The 19,217-nt window shown below is 42.0% G+C and overlaps 1 protein-coding gene across 4 annotated transcripts in view; it reads right to left on the bottom strand.

Moving 5' to 3' along the window:
• Positions 1-19,217, bottom strand: part of RNF111 (ring finger protein 111) — a 689,804-nt gene that overhangs the window by 286,649 nt on the left and 383,938 nt on the right. For all 4 annotated transcript variants that reach the window (XM_053717530.1, XM_053717531.1, XM_053717532.1 and 1 more), the window contains exon 8: positions 11,043-11,385. In XM_053717530.1, the coding sequence (XP_053573505.1) occupies positions 11,043-11,385 (343 nt within the window). The remainder of the gene's footprint in view (positions 1-11,042; positions 11,386-19,217) is intronic.

Here is a 19,217-nt window from a genome sequence, read left to right as displayed (position 1 = left end):
CTTCAAATTTAATGATTTGAGATCCGGATGGAAAAATAGACCTTGAGATAGAAGGTCTGGCCTCAATGGAAGCGGCCAAGGTTGGTAAATGGACATCCGAAAAAGATCTGCATACTAAAACCTGTGAGGCAATGCTGGAGCCACCAGCAGCACAAACGATTGCTCCATGATGATTTTGGAGATCACTCTTGGAAGAAGAACTAGAGGCGGGAAAATATAAGCAGGTTGATAACCCCAAGGAAGTGTCAATGCATCCACTGCTTCCGCCTGAGGATCCCTGGAACTGGACAGGTACCTGGGAAGTCTCTTGTTTAGATGAGATGCCATCAGATCTATTTCTGGAAGCCCCCACATCTGAACAATTTGAAAAAACACATCTGGGTGAAGAGACCACTCTCCCGGATGTAAAGTTTGATGACTGAGATAATCGGCTTCCCAATTGTCTATACCTGGGATATGAACCGCAGAAATTAGACAGGAGCTGGATTCCGCCCAAACAAGTATCCGGGATACTTCTTTCATAGCTTGAGGGCTGTGAGTCCCACCCTGATGATTGACATACGCCACAGTTGTGACATTGTCTGTCTGGAAACAAATAAATGGTTCTCTCTTCAATAGAAGCCAAAACTAAAGAGCTCTGAGAATCGCACAGAGTTCCAAAATATTGATTGGTAATCTTGCCTCTTGAGATTTCCAAACCCCTTGTGCTGTCAGAGATCCCCAAACAGCTCCCCAACCTGAAAGACTCACATCTGTTGTGATCGAAGTCCAGGTTGGACGAACAAAAGAGGCCCCTAGAATTATACAATGGTGATCTAACCACCAAGTCAGAGAAAGTCGAGTATTGGGATTTAAGAATATTAATTGTGATATCCTTGTATAATGACTGCACCATTGATTCAGCATACAAAGCTGGAGAGGTCTCATATGAAAACGAGCAAAGGGGATCGCGTCCAATGCTGCAGGTCATGAGACATAAAACTTCCATGCACATAGCTACTGAAGGGAATGACTGAGACTGAAGGTTCCGACAGGCTGAAACCCATTTTAAACGTCTCTTGTCTGTCAGAGACAAAGTCATGGACACTGAATCTATCTGGAAACTTAAAAAGGTTACCCTTGACTGAGGAATCAAAGAACTCTTTGGTAAATTGATCCTCCAACCATGTCTTTGAAGAAAACAGAATTTATGTTTACCTGATAAATTACTTTCTCCAACGGTGTGTCCGGTCCACGGCGTCATCCTTACTTGTGGGATATTCTCTTCCCCAACAGGAAATGGCAAAGAGCCCAGCAAAGCTGGTCACATGATCCCTCCTAGGCTCCGCCTACCCCAGTCATTCGACCGACGTTAAGGAGGAATATTTGCATAGGAGAAACCATATGGTACCGTGGTGACTGTAGTTAAAGAAAATAAATTATCAGACCTGATTAAAAAAACCAGGGCGGGCCGTGGACCGGACACACCGTTGGAGAAAGTAATTTATCAGGTAAACATAAATTCTGTTTTCTCCAACATAGGTGTGTCCGGTCCACGGCGTCATCCTTACTTGTGGGAACCAATACCAAAGCTTTAGGACACGGATGAAGGGAGGGAGCAAATCAGGTCACCTAAATGGAAGGCACCACGGCTTGCAAAACCTTTCTCCCAAAAATAGCCTCAGAAGAAGCAAAAGTATCAAACTTGTAAAATTTGGTAAAAGTGTGCAGTGAAGACCAAGTCGCTGCCCTACATATCTGATTAACAGAAGCCTCGTTCTTGAAGGCCCATGTGGAAGCCACAGCCCTAGTGGAATGAGCCGTGATTCTTTCGGGAGGCTGCCGTCCGGCAGTCTCGTAAGCCAATCTGATGATGCTTTTAATCCAAAAAGAGAGAGAGGTAGAAGTTGCTTTTTGACCTCTCCTTTTACCGGAATAAACAACAAACAAGGAAGATGTTTGTCTAAAATCCTTTGTAGCGTCTAAATAGAATTTTAGAGCGCGAACAACATCCAAATTGTGCAACAAACGTTCCTTCTTTGAAACTGGTTTCGGACACAGAGAAGGTACGATAATCTCCTGGTTAATGTTTTTGTTAGAAACAACTTTTGGAAGAAAACCAGGTTTAGTACGTAAAACCACCTTATCTGCATGGAACACCAGATAAGGAGGAGAACACTGCAGAGCAGATAATTCTGAAACTCTTCTAGCAGAAGAAATTGCAACTAAAAACAAAACTTTCCAAGATAATAACTTAATATCAACGGAATGTAAGGGTTCAAACGGAACCCCCTGAAGAACTGAAAGAACTAAATTGAGACTCCAAGGAGGAGTCAAAGGTTTGTAAACAGGCTTAATTCTAACCAGAGCCTGAACAAAGGCTTGAACATCTGGCACAGCGGCCAGCTTTTTGTGAAGTAACACAGACAAGGCAGAAATCTGTCCCTTCAGGGAACTTGCAGATAATCCTTTTTCCAATCCTTCTTGAAGGAAGGATAGAATCCTAGGAATCTTAACCTTGTCCCAAGGGAATCCTTTAGATTCACACCAACAGATATATTTCTTCCAAATTTTGTGGTAAATCTTTCTAGTTACAGGCTTTCTGGCCTGAACAAGAGTATCGATAACAGAATCTGAGAACCCTCGCTTCGATAAGATCAAGCGTTCAATCTCCAAGCAGTCAGCTGGAGTGAAACCAGATTCGGATGTTCGAACGGACCCTGAACCAGAAGGTCTCGTCTCAAAGGTAGCTTCCAAGGTGGAGCCGATGACATATTCACCAGATCTGCATACCAAGTCCTGCGTGGCCACGCAGGAGCTATCAAGATCACCGACGCCCTCTCCTGATTGATCCTGGCTACCAGCCTGGGGATGAGAGGAAACGGCGGGAACACATAAGCTAGTTTGAAGGTCCAAGGTGCTACTAGTGCATCCACTAGAGCCGCCTTGGGATCCCTGGATCTGGACCCGTAGCAAGGAACTTTGAAGTTCTGACGAGAGGCCATCAGATCCATGTCTGGAATGCCCCACAGCTGAGTGACTTGGGCAAAGATTTCCGGATGGAGTTCCCACTCCCCCGGATGCAATGTCTGACGACTCAGAAAATCCGCTTCCCAATTTTCCACTCCTGGGATGTGGATAGCAGACAGGTGGCAGGAGTGAGACTCCGCCCATAGAATGATTTTGGTCACTTCTTCCATCGCCAGGGAACTCCTTGTTCCCCCCTGATGGTTGATGTACGCAACAGTTGTCATGTTGTCTGATTGAAACCGTATGAACTTGGCCCTCGCTAGCTGAGGCCAAGCCTTGAGAGCATTGAATATCGCTCTCAGTTCCAGAATATTTATCGGTAACAGAGATTCTTCCCGAGACCAAAGACCCTGAGCTTTCAGGGATCCCCAGACCGCGCCCCAGCCCATCAGACTGGCGTCGGTCGTGACAATGACCCACTCTGGTCTGCGGAATGTCATCCCTCGTGACAGGTTGTCCAGGGACAGCCACCAACGGAGTGAGTCTCTGGTCCTCTGATTTACTTGTATCTTCGGAGACAAGTCTGTATAGTCCCCATTCCACTGACTGAGCATGCACAGTTGTAATGGTCTTAGATGAATGCGCGCAAAAGGAACTATGTCCATTGCCGCTACCATCAACCCGATCACTTCCATGCACTGAGCTATGGAAGGAAGAGGAACGGAATGAAGTATCCGACAAGAGTCTAGAAGTTTTGTTTTTCTGGCCTCTGTCAGAAAAATCCTCATTTCTAAGGAGTCTATTATTGTTCCCAAGAAGGGAACCCTTGTTGACGGAGATAGAGAACTCTTTTCCACGTTCACTTTCCATCCGTGAGATCTGAGAAAGGCCAGGACAATGTCCGTGTGAGCCTTTGCTTGAGGAAGGGACGACGCTTGAATTAGAATGTCGTCCAAGTAAGATACTACAGCAATGCCCCTTGGTCTTAGCACAGCTAGAAGGGACCCTAGTACCTTTGTGAAAATCCTTGGAGCAGTGGCTAATCCGAAAGGAAGCGCCACGAACTGGTAATGTTTGTCCAGGAATGCGAACCTCAGGAACCGATGATGTTCCTTGTGGATAGGAATATGTAGATACGCATCCTTTAAATCCACCGTGGTCATGAATTGACCTTCCTGGACGGAAGGAAGAATAGTTCGAATGGTTTCCATCTTGAACGATGGAACCTTGAGAAACTTGTTTAAGATCTTGAGATCTAAGATTGGTCTGAACGTTCCCTCTTTTTTGGGAACTATGAACAGATTGGAGTAGAATCCCATCCCTTGTTCTCTTAATGGAACAGGATGAATCACTCCCATTTTTAACAGGTCTTCTACACAATGTAAGAATGCCTGTCTTTTTATGTGGTCTGAAGACAACTGAGACCTGTGGAACCTCCCCCTTGGGGGAAGTCCCTTGAATTCCAGAAGATAACCTTGGGAGACTATTTCTAGCGCCCAAGGATCCAGAACATCTCTTGCCCAAGCCTGAGCGAAGAGAGAGAGTCTGCCCCCCACCAGATCCGGTCCCGGATCGGGGGCCAACATTTCATGCTGTCTTGGTAGCAGTGGCAGGTTTCTTGGCCTGCTTACCCTTGTTCCAGCCTTGCATTGGTCTCCAAGCTGGCTTGGCTTGAGAAGTATTACCCTCTTGCTTAGAGGACGTAGCACTTTGGGCTGGTCCGTTTCTACGAAAGGGACGAAAATTAGGTTTATTTTTTGCCTTGAAAGGCCGATCCTGAGGAAGGGCGTGGCCCTTACCCCCAGTGATATCAGAGATAATCTCTTTCAAGTCAGGGCCAAACAGCGTTTTCCCCTTGAAAGGAATGTTAAGTAGCTTGTTCTTGGAAGACGCATCAGCCGACCAAGATTTCAACCAAAGCGCTCTGCGCGCCACAATAGCAAACCCAGAATTCTTAGCCGCTAACCTAGCCAATTGCAAAGTGGCGTCTAGGGTGAAAGAATTAGCCAATTTGAGAGCATTGATTCTGTTCATAATCTCCTCATAAGGAGGAGAATCACTATCGACCGCCTTTATCAGCTCATCGAACCAGAAACATGCGGCTGTAGCGACAGGGACAATGCATGAAATTGGTTGTAGAAGGTAACCCTGCTGAACAAACATCTTTTTAAGCAAACCTTCTAATTTTTTATCCATAGGATCTTTGAAAGCACAACTATCCTCTATGGGTATAGTGGTGCGTTTGTTTAAAGTGGAAACTGCTCCCTCGACCTTGGGGACTGTCTGCCATAAGTCCTTTCTGGGGTCGACCATAGGAAACAATTTTTTAAATATGGGGGGAGGGACGAAAGGAATACCGGGCCTTTCCCATTCTTTATTAACAATGTCCGCCACCCGCTTGGGTATAGGAAAAGCTTCTGGGAGCCCCGGCACCTCTAGGAACTTGTCCATTTTACATAGTTTCTCTGGGATGACCAACTTGTCACAATCATCCAGAGTGGATAATACCTCCTTAAGCAGAATGCGGAGATGTTCCAACTTAAATTTAAATGCAATCACATCAGGTTCAGCTTGTTGAGAAATGTTCCCTGAATCAGTAATTTCTCCCTCAGACAAAACCTCCCTGGCCCCATCAGACTGGGTTAGGGGCCCTTCAGAAATATTATTATCAGCGTCGTCATGCTCTTCAGTATCTAAAACAGAGCAGTCGCGCTTACGCTGATAAGGGTTCATTTTGGCTAAAATGTTTTTGACAGAATTATCCATTACAGCCGTTAATTGTTGCATAGTAAGGAGTATTGGCGCGCTAGATGTACTAGGGGCCTCCTGAGTGGGCAAGACTCGTGTAGACGAAGGAGGGAATGATGCAGTACCATGCTTACTCCCCTCACTTGAGGAATCATCTTGGGCATCATTGTCATTGTCACATAAATCACATTTATTTAAATGAATAGGAATTCTGGCTTCCCCACATTCAGAACACAGTCTATCTGGTAGTTCAGACATGTTAAACAGGCATAAACTTGATAACAAAGTACAAAAAACGTTTTAAAATAAAACCGTTACTGTCACTTTAAATTTTAAACTGAACACACTTTATTACTGCAATTGCGAAAAAACATGAAGGAATTGTTCAAAATTCACCAAATTTTCACCACAGTGTCTTAAAGCCTTAAAAGTATTGCACACCAAATTTGGAAGCTTTAACCCTTAAAATAACGGAACCGGAGCCGTTTTGAACTTTAACCCCTTTACAGTCCCTGGTATCTGCTTTGCTGAGACCCAACCAAGCCCCAAGGGGAATACGATACCAAATGACGCCTTCAGAAAGTCTTTTCTAAGTATCAGAGCTCCTCTCACATGCGACTGCATGCCATGCCTCTCAAAAACAAGTGCGCAACACCGGCGCGAAAATGAGGCTCTGCCTATGCTTTGGGAAAGCCCCTAAAGAATAAGGTGTCTAAAACAGTGCCTGCCGATATTATTATATCAAAATACCCAGATAAAATGATTCCTCAAGGCTAAATATGTGTTAATAATGAATCGATTTAGCCCAGAAAAAGTCTACAGTCTTAATAAGCCCTTTTTGAAGCCCTTATTTACGATCGTAATAAACATGGCTTACCGGATCCCATAGGGAAAATGACAGCTTCCAGCATTACATCGTCTTGTTAGAATGTGTCATACCTCAAGCAGCAAGAGACTGCTCACTGTTCCCCCAACTGAAGTTAATTGCTCTCAACAGTCCTGTGTGGAACAGCCATGGATTTTAGTGACGGTTGCTAAAATCATTTTCCTCATACAAACAGAAATCTTCATCTCTTTTCTGTTTCTGAGTAAATAGTACATACCAGCACTATTTTAAAATAACAAACTCTTGATTGAATAAGAAAAACTACAGTTAAACACTAAAAAACTCTAAGCCATCTCCGTGGAGATGTTGCCTGTACAACGGCAAAGAGAATGACTGGGGTAGGCGGAGCCTAGGAGGGATCATGTGACCAGCTTTGCTGGGCTCTTTGCCATTTCCTGTTGGGGAAGAGAATATCCCACAAGTAAGGATGACGCCGTGGACCGGACACACCTATGTTGGAGAAACAACACTAGTTGATTTTGTGTGAGATTCTGCAGAACGTAAAGACTGAGCTAGTACCAAGATATAGTCCAAATAAGGAAATACTGCAATACCCCGCTCTCTGATTACAGAGAGAAGGGCACCGAGAACCTTTGAAAAGATTCTTGGAGCTGTCGCTAGGCCAAAAGGAAGAGCAACAAATTGGTAATGCTTGTCTAGAAAAGAGAATCTCAGAAACTGATAGTGATCTGGATGAATCGGAATATGAAGATATGCATCCTGTAAGTCTATTGTGGACATATAATGCCCTTGATGAACAAAAGGCAGAATAGTCCTTATAGTCACCATTTTGAATGTTGGTACTCTTACATAACGATTCAAGATCTTTAGATCCAGAACTGGTCTGAATCAATTTTCTTTCTTTGGGACGATAAATAGATTTGAATAAAACAGGTCTGAAACACATTTCAGGAAATCCTGGGCTTTCTCCGAGTTCACTGGAATGCGTGAGAGAAAAAATTCTTCTCACAGGTGGTCTTACTCTGAAACCTATTCTGTACCCCTGAGAGACAATGCTCTGAATCCAATGATTTTGGACTGAATTGATCCAAACATCTTTGAAAAACTTTAATCTGCCCCCTACCAGCTGAGCTGGAATGAGGGCCGCACCCTCAAGCGGACTTGGGGGCTGGTTTAGATCTCTTAAATGGCTTGGATTTATTCCAGATTGAAGAAGGCTTCCAATTGGAAATAGATTCTTTAGGGGAAGGATTAGATTTCTGTTCTTTAAGTCGAAAGGAACAAAAACGGTTAGAAGCTTTAGATTTACCCTTAGACTTTATCCTGAGGCAAAAAAGCTCCCTTCCCCCCAGTGACAGTTGAAATTATTGAATCCAACTGAGAACCAAATAATTTATTACCTTGGAAAGAAAGAGATAGTAATCTTGATTTAGAAGTCATATCAGCATTCCAAGATTTAAGCCATAAAGCTCTTCTAGCTAAAATAGCTAAAGACATATATCTAACATCAATGACAATGAATCACAAAGGAAATTATTAGCATGTTGAATTAATTTAACAATGGTAGACACATTATGATCTGGTACTTGTTGCGCTAAAGTTTCCAACCAAAAAGTTGAAGCAGCTGCAACATCAGCCAAAGAAATTGCAGGCCTAAGAAGATGACCTGAATATAAATAAGCCTTCCTTAGATAAGATTCAAGTTTCCTATCTAAAGGATCTTAAAAGAAGTACTATCTGCCGTAGGAATAGTAGTACGCTTAGCAAGAGTAGAGATGGCCCCATCAATTTTGGGGATCTTTTCCCAAAACTCCAATCTATGAGATGGCAAAGGGTACAGCTTTATAAACCTTGAAGGAGTGGTAAAAGAGGTACCCAGTCCATTCCATTGCCTAGAAATTACATCTGAAATAACATCAGGAACTGGAAAAACCTCTGGAATAACTACATGAGGTTTAAAAACTGAATTTAAACGTTTACTAGTTTTAATATCAAGAGGACTAGTCTCCTCCATATCGAATGCAATCAACACCTCTTTCAATAAGCGACGAATATACTCCATTTTAAATAAGTATGAAGATTTGTCAGTGTCAATATCTGAGGCAGAATCTTCTGAATCAGATAGATCCTCATCAGAGATAGATCAATCAGAATGTTGACGGTCATTTTATGAGAAGTTTTAAAAGACCTTTTACGTTTATTAGCAGGTGGTTTGACAGACAAAGCCTTCTGAATAGAATTAGAAACAAATTCACATTAACAGGAATATCCTGAGCATTAGATGTTGAAGGAATAACAGATAATGGATTACTACTAATGGAAATATTGTCTGCATGTAAAAGTTTGTCATGACAACTATCACAAAATTACAGCCGAAGGTACAGTTACCACAAGTTTACAACAAATGCACTTAGCTTTGGTAGAACCGACATCAGGCAGCAGGATTCCAATAGTGGATTCTGAAACAGGATCAGATTAAGACATCTTGCAATATGTAAGAGAAAAAAATAACATATAAAGCAAAATTATCAATTTCCTTATATGACAGTTTCAGGAATGGGGAAAAAATGCAAACAAAATAAGCCCCTGGAAACCAGAAGCAAAAATACATGAAGACTTAAATGTCAAAAGTCTGGCGCAAAGTATGACGCCCACAACTGACAAAATATTTTTGGCGCCAAAAACGTCTGCAACAAACACGAGCGTCATAGATGACGCAACTACATTAAAATTCTCGGCGCCAACTAAGACGCCGGAAATGACGAAAATACGTCAACAAACGTAAGTCTCGCGCCAAGAATGACGCAATAAATTATAGCATTTTGCGCACCCGTGAGCCTAACAGCCCGCAATTTAGAAAGAAAGTCAATTTGAAAATTTCAGGTAAGAATTTTTTTTTATGTGCATTTCCCAAAATGAAACTGACAGTCTGCAAAAAGGAAATATACTGATAAACCTGAATCATGGCAAATCAGCAGAGGTAATGGTATATAAGAGTATATCGTTGATCTGAAAAGGGAGGTAGGAGATGAATCTCTACGACTAATAAAAGAGAACCTATTAAATAGATCCCCGTTAGGATGACCATTGCATTCAATAGGTAATACTCCCTTCACATCCGTCTGTCAGGATGGAGAGGAACCGGGCTTCAGCATGCTGAGTAGCACATATCAACGTAGAAATCTAGCACAAACTTACTTAACCACCTCCATAGGAGGCAAAGTTTGTAAAACTGAATTGTGGGTGTGGTGGGGGTGTATTTATAGGCATTTTGAGGTTTGGGAAACTTTGCCCCTCCTGGTAGGAATGTATATCCCATACGTCACTAGCTCATGGACTCTTGCCAATTACATGAAAGAAATAACATTAGGCAAAACATTTTATTTCCACAATGTAAGTTTCCGTTTCAGAGAAAAACTAAAGCAGGCATAATAGCTTACAAAGTTCATGAAAACAGCGAGCAAGAGAGGCAGAGGGGTAAAAAAAACTAAAATTTGGCGCCAAGAATAAAGCATTACTCAAAAAGAAGTTACATTTTTCTGGCGCTAAACTAACACCAGGAAATGACAACTCGCGTCATAAACGCGATTCCGCGCCAAAACAACTAGCGTCAACAAAGACGCAGAATATTGTGAAATTTGCGTCATCAAAGGCGCAACTTCGTGCAAAAAAATTTGCTCCAAGAATGACGCAATCAAAAAAAAAACAGCATTTTGCGCACTCGTGCACCCTAGATTTGCTCGCAAAAAAATAAAAAGTCAAATTAGAAAAAGACTGAACCCCAGGTAAGAAAAAAGTTTAAATAAACTTCCCAAAGATGATTCCTATACTGAAACTGTTTAGACTGCAAAGGGAAATACACATAGACCTGACTCATGGCACATATAAGTAAAATACAAAACTTTATATTAATACATAAAGCGCCAAACCATAGCTGAGAGTGTCTTAAAAAAAATATACACACTTACCGAAAGACACCAATCCACATATAGCAGATAGCCAAACCAATACTGAAAACTATCTGCAGAGGTAATGGTATAAAAGAGTATATCGTCGATCTGAAAAGGGAGGTAGGAGATAGATCCCTACGACCGATAACAGAGAACCCTTGAAAAGATTTCCAGTGAGGGAAACCAAAAATCAATAGGCCATACTCTCTTCACATCCCTCTGACAAACACTGTAATCAGAGGAATTGGGCTTCAGAATGCTTAGAAGCGCTAATCATAGATCATAAAAATCAAGCACAAACTTACTTCACCACCTCCATAGCAGGCAAAGTTTGTAAAACTGAGTTGTGGGTGTGGTGGGAGGTGTATTTATAGGTATTTGAGGTTTGGGGAACTTTGCCCCCTCCTGGTAGGAATGTATATCCCATACGTCACTAGCTCATGGACTCTTGCCAATTACAGGAAAGAAATATGTTTGCAAAAGTGTGCCCTAAAATGATAAATATTTGTGGAGTAATGCCCCATTTTTATATATGACAAATTACATACGTTGGATGCTGCATCAAACGCCGCCTCTGGACCTCCATCCTCTGGATGACCTCATGAGGATGCAACCTCTGTGTGGCAGGTGCTGTGGCCGACATATGGTGGGATGTTGTCAGATGCTGGGAAAGAGGTGCTGTGGGGCTGCTCAGGTGATGGGATTGCTGTGGAGGAGGGACAGGATGTGCAGAGGAGAGACTTGGAAGGGTAGGATGGAAGGGATGTACTGGATGAGCAATGACATAGTCCATTTGAGGGGGTGGTGGAGGTGGAGGTTGTGGTGGAGGGTTGGCATGAGAGTGAGGACAAGCAGAAGTTTGGTGGTGGAGGGGTCTTGTAAGAGGAGGATCTAAAATAAAGCAGAGAGAAATCTTATGTTTAACTAATGGATAAAAAAAAAGCTGCCTATTAAAGGGCCCTTAAACCCCAAAATTTTCCTTCATGATTCAGATAGAGAATACAATTTTAAACAACATTCCAATTTACTTATATTATCTAATTTTCTGCAATCTTTAGATATCCTTTGTTAAAGAAATAGCAATGCACATTGGTGAGCCAATCACATGAGGCATCTATGTGCAGCCACCAATCAGAAGCTACTGAGCCAATCTAGATATTGCTTTCAGGAAAGAATATCACGAGAATGAAGCAAATTAGATAATAGAAGTAAATTAGAAAGTTGTTTAAAATTATATTCTCTATCTGAATCATGAAAGAAAAATGTTGGGTTTAATGTCCCTTTAAGCATATTGTACATACATAGCTATAAAGTACACATCAATGTATACTTTTTTTTTAGAATTTTACAACTGTGTGCTACATTTACTAAATATTCATACAAAATCTTTCATTCTTATCTTAAAGGACCAGTCAACACAGTAGATTTGCATAATCAACAAATGCAAGATAAGACAACGAAATAACACTTAGTCTGAACTTCAAATGAGTAGTAGATTTTTTTTCTGACAATTTTAAGCTATGTCTATTTCCACTCTCCCTGTACCATGTGACAGCCATCAGCCAATCACAAATGCATACACGTACCATGTGACAGCCTTCAGCCAATCACAAATGCAAATACGTATATGCTGTGAATTCTTGCACATGCTCAGTAGGAGCTGGTGACTCAAACAGTTTAAATATAAAGACTGTGCACTTTTGTCAATGGAAGTAAATTGGAAAGTTGTTTAAAATTGCTCTATCTGAATAATTATTTTTTTTTTTAATTTTGACTTGAGTGTCCCTTTAAACTTTGGAGTCTATTAACTAAATTGAACCTGCTTTCCAAACCTAAGTGACAGATTAAAAAAAGAGAACACACAAATTAGTGATTTTTCTAGTGTCTCTGTACCATTTACCTAGAGCAGCATATATAAATGTATGTTGCTCTTATGCTTTGGTACCTTATGGCTTGAAAAGAAGCAAATATATTTAACAACCTTTCTCGTATGTTTCAGGTTTATACAATTATTCCTGATTTTTAGGTATTTGAGATATTTTAAACCCTTAACTGCTGAGTCATTTGCACAACTGTGCTGATCTTTTTTGGAGTTTCTAGATGCTGCACACATTTAACCCTTACTGTAAGCTATTTTTAGTAAGAAACATAGGATTTGACAATAGAAAAGAACCAAAAGGTCACTCAAGTATACCAATATTACATTGAACAGTGTTCTTAGGATACCCTTATGCATGTCTAGGGCATTTTTTTGACGGCCCCTGTGTTTACCACCTCTATTGGAAATGTATTCCATTAATCTGCCATGTAAAAAAAATGCTTCACCACATTTCTCCTGAATCTGCTACCCTCTAAATTAAGATTGTGATGCCTTGCTTTGGAATTTCTTTTTGTGTGGTAAATGCTTAGAGATTCCACATTGTCACCTCTTTCCCCTTCTCACTAAACTATATTTATACGTATTTAGATCATAGAGTCTTTCTTTGCATGTTTTATATTTTAGACCATGTGCCATATTAGAAGCCCTTCTTTGGACAATTTCTAATGTATTTACATCCTTCTGAAGATAATCCAGAGGAGGCCTAACTAGAGACATGTAAAGTGGCATAAGAACCATTCTATTTCTGCTACTAATACCTCTCAATGTAACAAAGTATTCAACTGGCCTTACTGGCTGCACTGTCAACATTTTAAATCATCTGAAATAATAATTCCCAAGTCCTGTTCCTCTTTAGTTACAGTTAGTAATGCACCATTGAGACTATAAATGGCATATATTGCTTTTTCACGAGATTCAAACTATACCATTATTTTATGTATATATAATGCCATGTAAGTACTGTACAACTAAAAAGTATAAGTGGTGCATATTTTTATTTAAAATTTAATAAACAAGGTTGTAAACAATAGTGTGTGGTTTGTTAACTCTTGAGAAAAAATAAGTGGTTAAACTCTTATGAAAAACAAAATGTATGCTTATCTGATAAATTATGTTCTTTCCTGGCATGGAGAGTCCACAAATCCATTGTAATTACTAGTGGGAATTCAACTCCTGGCCACCAGGAGGAGGCAAAGAAAACCCCAGCAAAAGCTATAAGTATACCTCCCACTTCCCATAATCCCCAGTCATTCAGCCGAGGAAACATAGAAAGTGAAGAGAAACACTAAAGGTGCCTGAAATTTAGAAAAGTAAAAAAAGAAAAAGCCGTCTTGAATTTAGACAAGGGCGGATCGTGGACCCTCCATGCCAAGAAAGAAAAGAATCAGGTAAGCATAAATTATTTTCTTTTCAATGGCATGGAGAGTCCACAAATCTATTAGAATCACTAGTGGGAACCAATACCCAAGCTAGACGACACAGAATGGAAACAAGACAGGCCGACCTAAACTGAGGGCACCATCGCTTGAGGAACCTTTCACCCAAAGGAAGCCTCAGCCGAGGCCAAAACATAGAATTTGTAAAATTTTGAAAATGTATGTAACAAGGACCAACAAAAAACTTTTAAAGACAACAATTTAATATCAACAGAATGCAAAGGCTCAAATGGAGCCTGCTGTAAAACCAGAAGAACAAGTTTAAAGCTCCAAGGTGTAGCAACAGGTTTGAACACAGGCCTGATTCTGACCAGGGCCTGAACAAAGGACTGAACATCTGGTAAGTCAGACAAATGTTGATGAACAGAAAGGGCAGAAATGAGACCCATTCAGAGAAACAACTGACAATCCCTTCTCCAGACCCTGCTGGAGAAAAACAAAAACTTATGCTTACCTGATAAATTTCTTTCTTTCCGGATATGGAGAGTCCACAACGTCAAACAATTACTAGTGGGAATATCACTCCTGGCCAGTAGGAGGAGGCAAAGAGCACCACAGCAAAACTGTTAAGTGTCACTCAACTACCCATAACCCCCAGTCATTCGACCGAAGGGAAATGGAAAAGGAATAACAAAGGTGTAGAGGTGCCTGAGGTTTAATAAAAAAATAACTGTCTTAATAAAGGGTGGGGTCGTCGACTCTCCATATATCAGGGGGGGAAAAAATGCATCAGGTAAGAATAAAATTTGTTTTCTTTCCTAAGATATGTAGAGTCCACAACGTCATTGAATTATTAGTGGGAATCAATACCCAAGCTAGAGGACAAAGAATAAACAGGGAGGGAGAACAAGACAGGCAGACCTAAACAGAAGGCACCACCGCTTGAAGAACCTCTCTCCCAAAAACAGAATTTATGCTTACCTGATAAATTACTTTCTCCAACGATGTGTCCGGTCCACGGCGTCATCCTTACTTGTGGGATATTCTCTTCCCCAACAGGAAATGGCAAAGAGCCCAGCAAAGCTGGTCATATGATCCCTCCTAGGCTCCGCCTACCCCAGTCATTCGACCGACGTACAGGAGGAAATATGCATAGGAGAAACCATATGATACCGTGGTGACTGTAGTTAGAGAAAATAATTCATCAGACCTGATTAAAAAAAAACAGGGCGGGCCGTGGACGGGACACACCGTTGGAGAAAGTAATTTATCAGGTAAGCATAAATTCTGTTTTCTCCAACATAGGTGTGTCCGGTCCACGGCGTCATCCTTACTTGTGGGAACCAATACCAAAGCTTTAGGACACGGATGAAGGGAGGGCGCAAATCAGGTCACCTAAATGGAAGGCACCACGGCTTGCAAAACCTCTCTCCCAAAAATAGCCTCTGAAGAAGCAAAAGTATCAAATTTGTAAAATTTGGCAAAAGTGTGCAGTGAAGACCAAGTCGCTGCCTTACATATCTGGTCAACAGAAGCCTCGTTCTTGAAGGCCCATGTGGAAGCCACAGCCCTAGTGGAGTGAGCTGTGATTCTTTCAGGAGGCTGCCGTCCGGCAGTCTCATAAGCCAAACGGATAATGCTTTTAAGCCAAAAAGAAAGAGAGGTAGAAGTTGCTTTTTGACCTCTCCTTTTACCAGAATAAACAACAAACAAAGAAGAAGTTTGTCTGAAATCTTTAGTGGCCTCTAAATAGAATTTTAGAGCACGGACTACGTCCAAATTGTGTAACAAACGTTCCTTCTTTGAAACTGGATTCGGGCACAAAGAAGGTACAACTATCTCCTGGTTAATATTTTTGTTGGAAACAACTTTCGGAAGAAAACCAGGCTTAGTACGCAAAACCACCTTATCTGCATGGAACACCAGATAGGGCGGAGAACACTGCAGAGCAGATAACTCAGAAACTCTTCTAGCAGAAGAAATTGCAACCAAAAACAAAACTTTCCAAGATAATAACTTAATATCTACGGAATGTAAGGGTTCAAACGGAACCCCTTGAAGAACTGAAAGAACTAGATTAAGACTCCAGGGAGGAGTCAAAGGTCTGTAGACAGGCTTGATTCTAACCAGAGCCTGAACAAACGCTTGAACGTCTGGCACAGCTGCCAGCCTTTTGTGAAGTAAAACAGATAACGCAGAAATCTGTCCCTTCAGAGAACTTGCAGATAATCCCTTCTCCAAACCCTCTTGTAGAAAGGATAAAATCCTAGGAATTTTTATCTTGTTCCATGGGAATCCTTTAGATTCACACCAATGGATATATTTTTTCCATATCTTATGGTAAATTTTTCTAGTTACAGGCTTTCTAGCCTGAATCAGAGTATCTATTACAGAATCTGAAAACCCACGCTTTGATAAAATCAAGCGTTCAATCTCCAAGCAGTCAGTTGGAGAGAAACCAGATTCGGATGTTCGAATGGACCTTGAACAAGAAGGTCCTGTCTCAAAGGTAGCTTCCATGGTGGAGCCGATGACATATTCACCAGGTCTGCATACCAAGTCCTGCGTGGCCACGCAGGAGCTATCAAGATAACCGAAGCCCTCTCCTGGTTGATCCTGGCTACCAGCCTGGGAATGAGAGGAAACGGTGGGAAAACATAAGCTAGGTTGAAGGTCCAAGGTGCTACTAGTGCATCTACTAGAGTCGCCTTGGGATCCCTGGATCTGGACCCGTAACAAGGAACCTTGAAGTTCTGACGAGACGCCATCAGATCCATGTCTGGAATGCCCCATAATTGAGTTATTTGGGCAAAGATTTCCGGGTGGAGTTCCCACTCCCCCGGATGGAATGTCTGACGACTCAGAAAATCCGCTTCCCAATTTTCCACTCCTGGGATGTGGATTGCAGACAAGTGGCAGGAGTGATCCTCCGCCCATTGAATTATCTTGGTCACTTCCTCCATCGCCAGGGAACTCCTTGTTCCCCCCTGATGGTTGATACATGCAACTGTCGTCATGTTGTCTGATTGAAACCTTATGAATTTGGCCCTTGCTAGATGAGGCCAAGCTTTGAGAGCATTGAATATCGCTCTCAGTTCCAGAATGTTTATCGGGAGAAGAGATTCTTCCCGAGACCATAGACCCTGAGCTTTCAGGGGTTCCCAGACCGCGCCCCAGCCCACCAGACTGGCGTCGGTCGTGACAATGACCCACTCTGGTCTGCGGAAGCTCATTCCCTGTGACAGGTTGTCCAGGATTAGCCACCAACGGAGTGAATCTCTGGTCCTTTGATCTACTTGAATCGTCGGAGACAAGTCTGTATAATCCCCATTCCACTGTCTGAGCATGCACAGTTGTAATGGTCTTAGATGAATTCGTGCAAAAGGAACTATGTCCATTGCTGCAACCATCAATCCTATTACTTCCATGCACTGCGCTATGGAAGGACGAAGAACAGAATGAAGAACTTGACAAGAGCTTAGAAGTTTTGATTTTCTGACCTCTGTCAGAAAAATTCTCATTTCTAAGGAGTCTATTATAGTTCCCAAGAAGGGAACTCTTGTTGACGGGGAAAGAGAACTTTTTTCTATGTTTACTTTCCATCCGTGAGATCTGAGAAAGGCTAGGACGATGTCCGTATGAGCCTTTGCTTTTGACAGAGAAGACGCTTGAATCAGGATGTCGTCCAAGTACGGTACTACTGCAATGCCCCTTGGTCTTAGAACCGCTAGAAGGGACCCTAGTACCTTTGTGGCACTTCCTTTCGGATTAGCCACTGCTCCGAGAATTTTCACAAACTGGTAATGCTTGTCCAGAAAAGCGAACCTTAGGAACTGATGATGTTCCTTGTGGATAGGAATATGGAGGTACGCATCCTTTAAATCCACCGTGGACATAAATTGACCTTCCTGGATGGTAGGAAGGATCGTTCGAATGGTTTCCATTTTGAATGATGGAACCCTGAGAAATTTGTTTAGGATCTTGAGATCTAGAATTGGTCTGAACGTTCCCTCTTTTTTGGGAACTATGAACAGGTTGGAGTAAAACCCCATCCCTTGTTCTCTTATTGGAACTGGATGAATTACTCCCATCCTTAACAGGTCTTCTACACAATGTAAGAATGCCTGTCTTTTTATTTGGTTTGAAGATAATTGAGACCTGTGGAACCTTCCCCTTGGGGGTAGTTCCTTGAATTCCAGGAGATAACCTTGAGAAACTATTTCTAGTGCCCAAGGATCCTGAACATCTCTTGCCCAGGCCTGAGCAAAGAGAGAAAGTCTGCCCCCCACCAGATCCGGTCCCGGATCGGGGGCCATCCCTTCATGCTGTTTTGGTAGCAGTGGCAGGCTTCTTGGCCTGCTTACCCTTGTTCCAGCCTTGCATCGGTCTCCAGGCTGGTTTGGGTTGAGAAGTATTACCCTCTTGCTTAGAGGATGTAGAAGTAGAGGCTGGTCCGTTTCTGCGAAAGGGACGAAAATTAGGCTTATTTCTAGCCTTAAAAGACCTATCCTGAGGAAGGGCGTGGCCCTTTCCTCCGGTGATGTCTGAAATAATCTCTTTCAAATCAGGACCAAACAGTGTTTTGCCCTTGAAAGGGATGTTAAGCAATTTTGTCTTGGAAGACACATCCGCTGACCAAGACTTTAGCCAGAGCGTTCTGCGCGCCACGATAGCAAACCCTGAATTTTTCGCCGCTAATCTCGCTAATTGCAAAGCGGCATCTAGAATAAAAGAGTTAGCCAATTTAAGTGCATGAACTCTGTCCATAACCTCCTCATACGAAGATTCTTTATTGAGCGACTTTTCTAGTTCTTCGAACCAGAAACACGCTGCCGTAGTGACAGGAACAATGCATGAAATTGGTTGAAGAAGGTAACCTTGCTGAACAAACATTCTTTTAAGCAAACCCTCTAATTTTTTATCCATAGGATCTTTAAAAGCACAACTATCTTCTATGGGAATAGTAGTGCGTTTGTTTAGAGTAGAGACCGCCCCCTCGACCTTAGGGACTGTCTGCCATAAGTCCTTTCTGGGGTCGACTATAGGAAATAATTTCTTAAATATAGGAGGAGGCACAAAAGGTATGCCGGGCCTTTCCCATTCCTTGTTTACTATGTCCGCCACCCGCTTGGGTATAGGAAAAACATCGGGGGGCACCGGAACCTCTAGGAACTTGTCCATCTTACATAATTTCTCTGGAATGACCAAATTGTCACAATCATCCAGAGTAGATAATACCTCCTTAAGCAGTGCGCGGAGATGTTCTAATTTAAATTTAAATGTCACAACATCAGGTTCAGCTTGTTGAGAAATTTTCCCTGAATCTGAAATTTCTCCCTCAGACAAAACCTCCCTCCTGGCCCCTTCAGATTGGTGTGAGGGTATGTCAGAAGCGTTATCATCAGCGTCCTCTTGCTCTTCAGTGTTTAAAACAGAGCAATCGCGCTTTCTTTGATAAGTAGGCATTT

This window comes from Bombina bombina, chromosome 6, assembly GCF_027579735.1.
Source record: "Bombina bombina isolate aBomBom1 chromosome 6, aBomBom1.pri, whole genome shotgun sequence".
In the NCBI taxonomy this organism is placed as follows: domain Eukaryota; kingdom Metazoa; phylum Chordata; class Amphibia; order Anura; family Bombinatoridae; genus Bombina; species Bombina bombina.
This window is presented reverse-complemented; position numbering and strand designations above follow the sequence as displayed.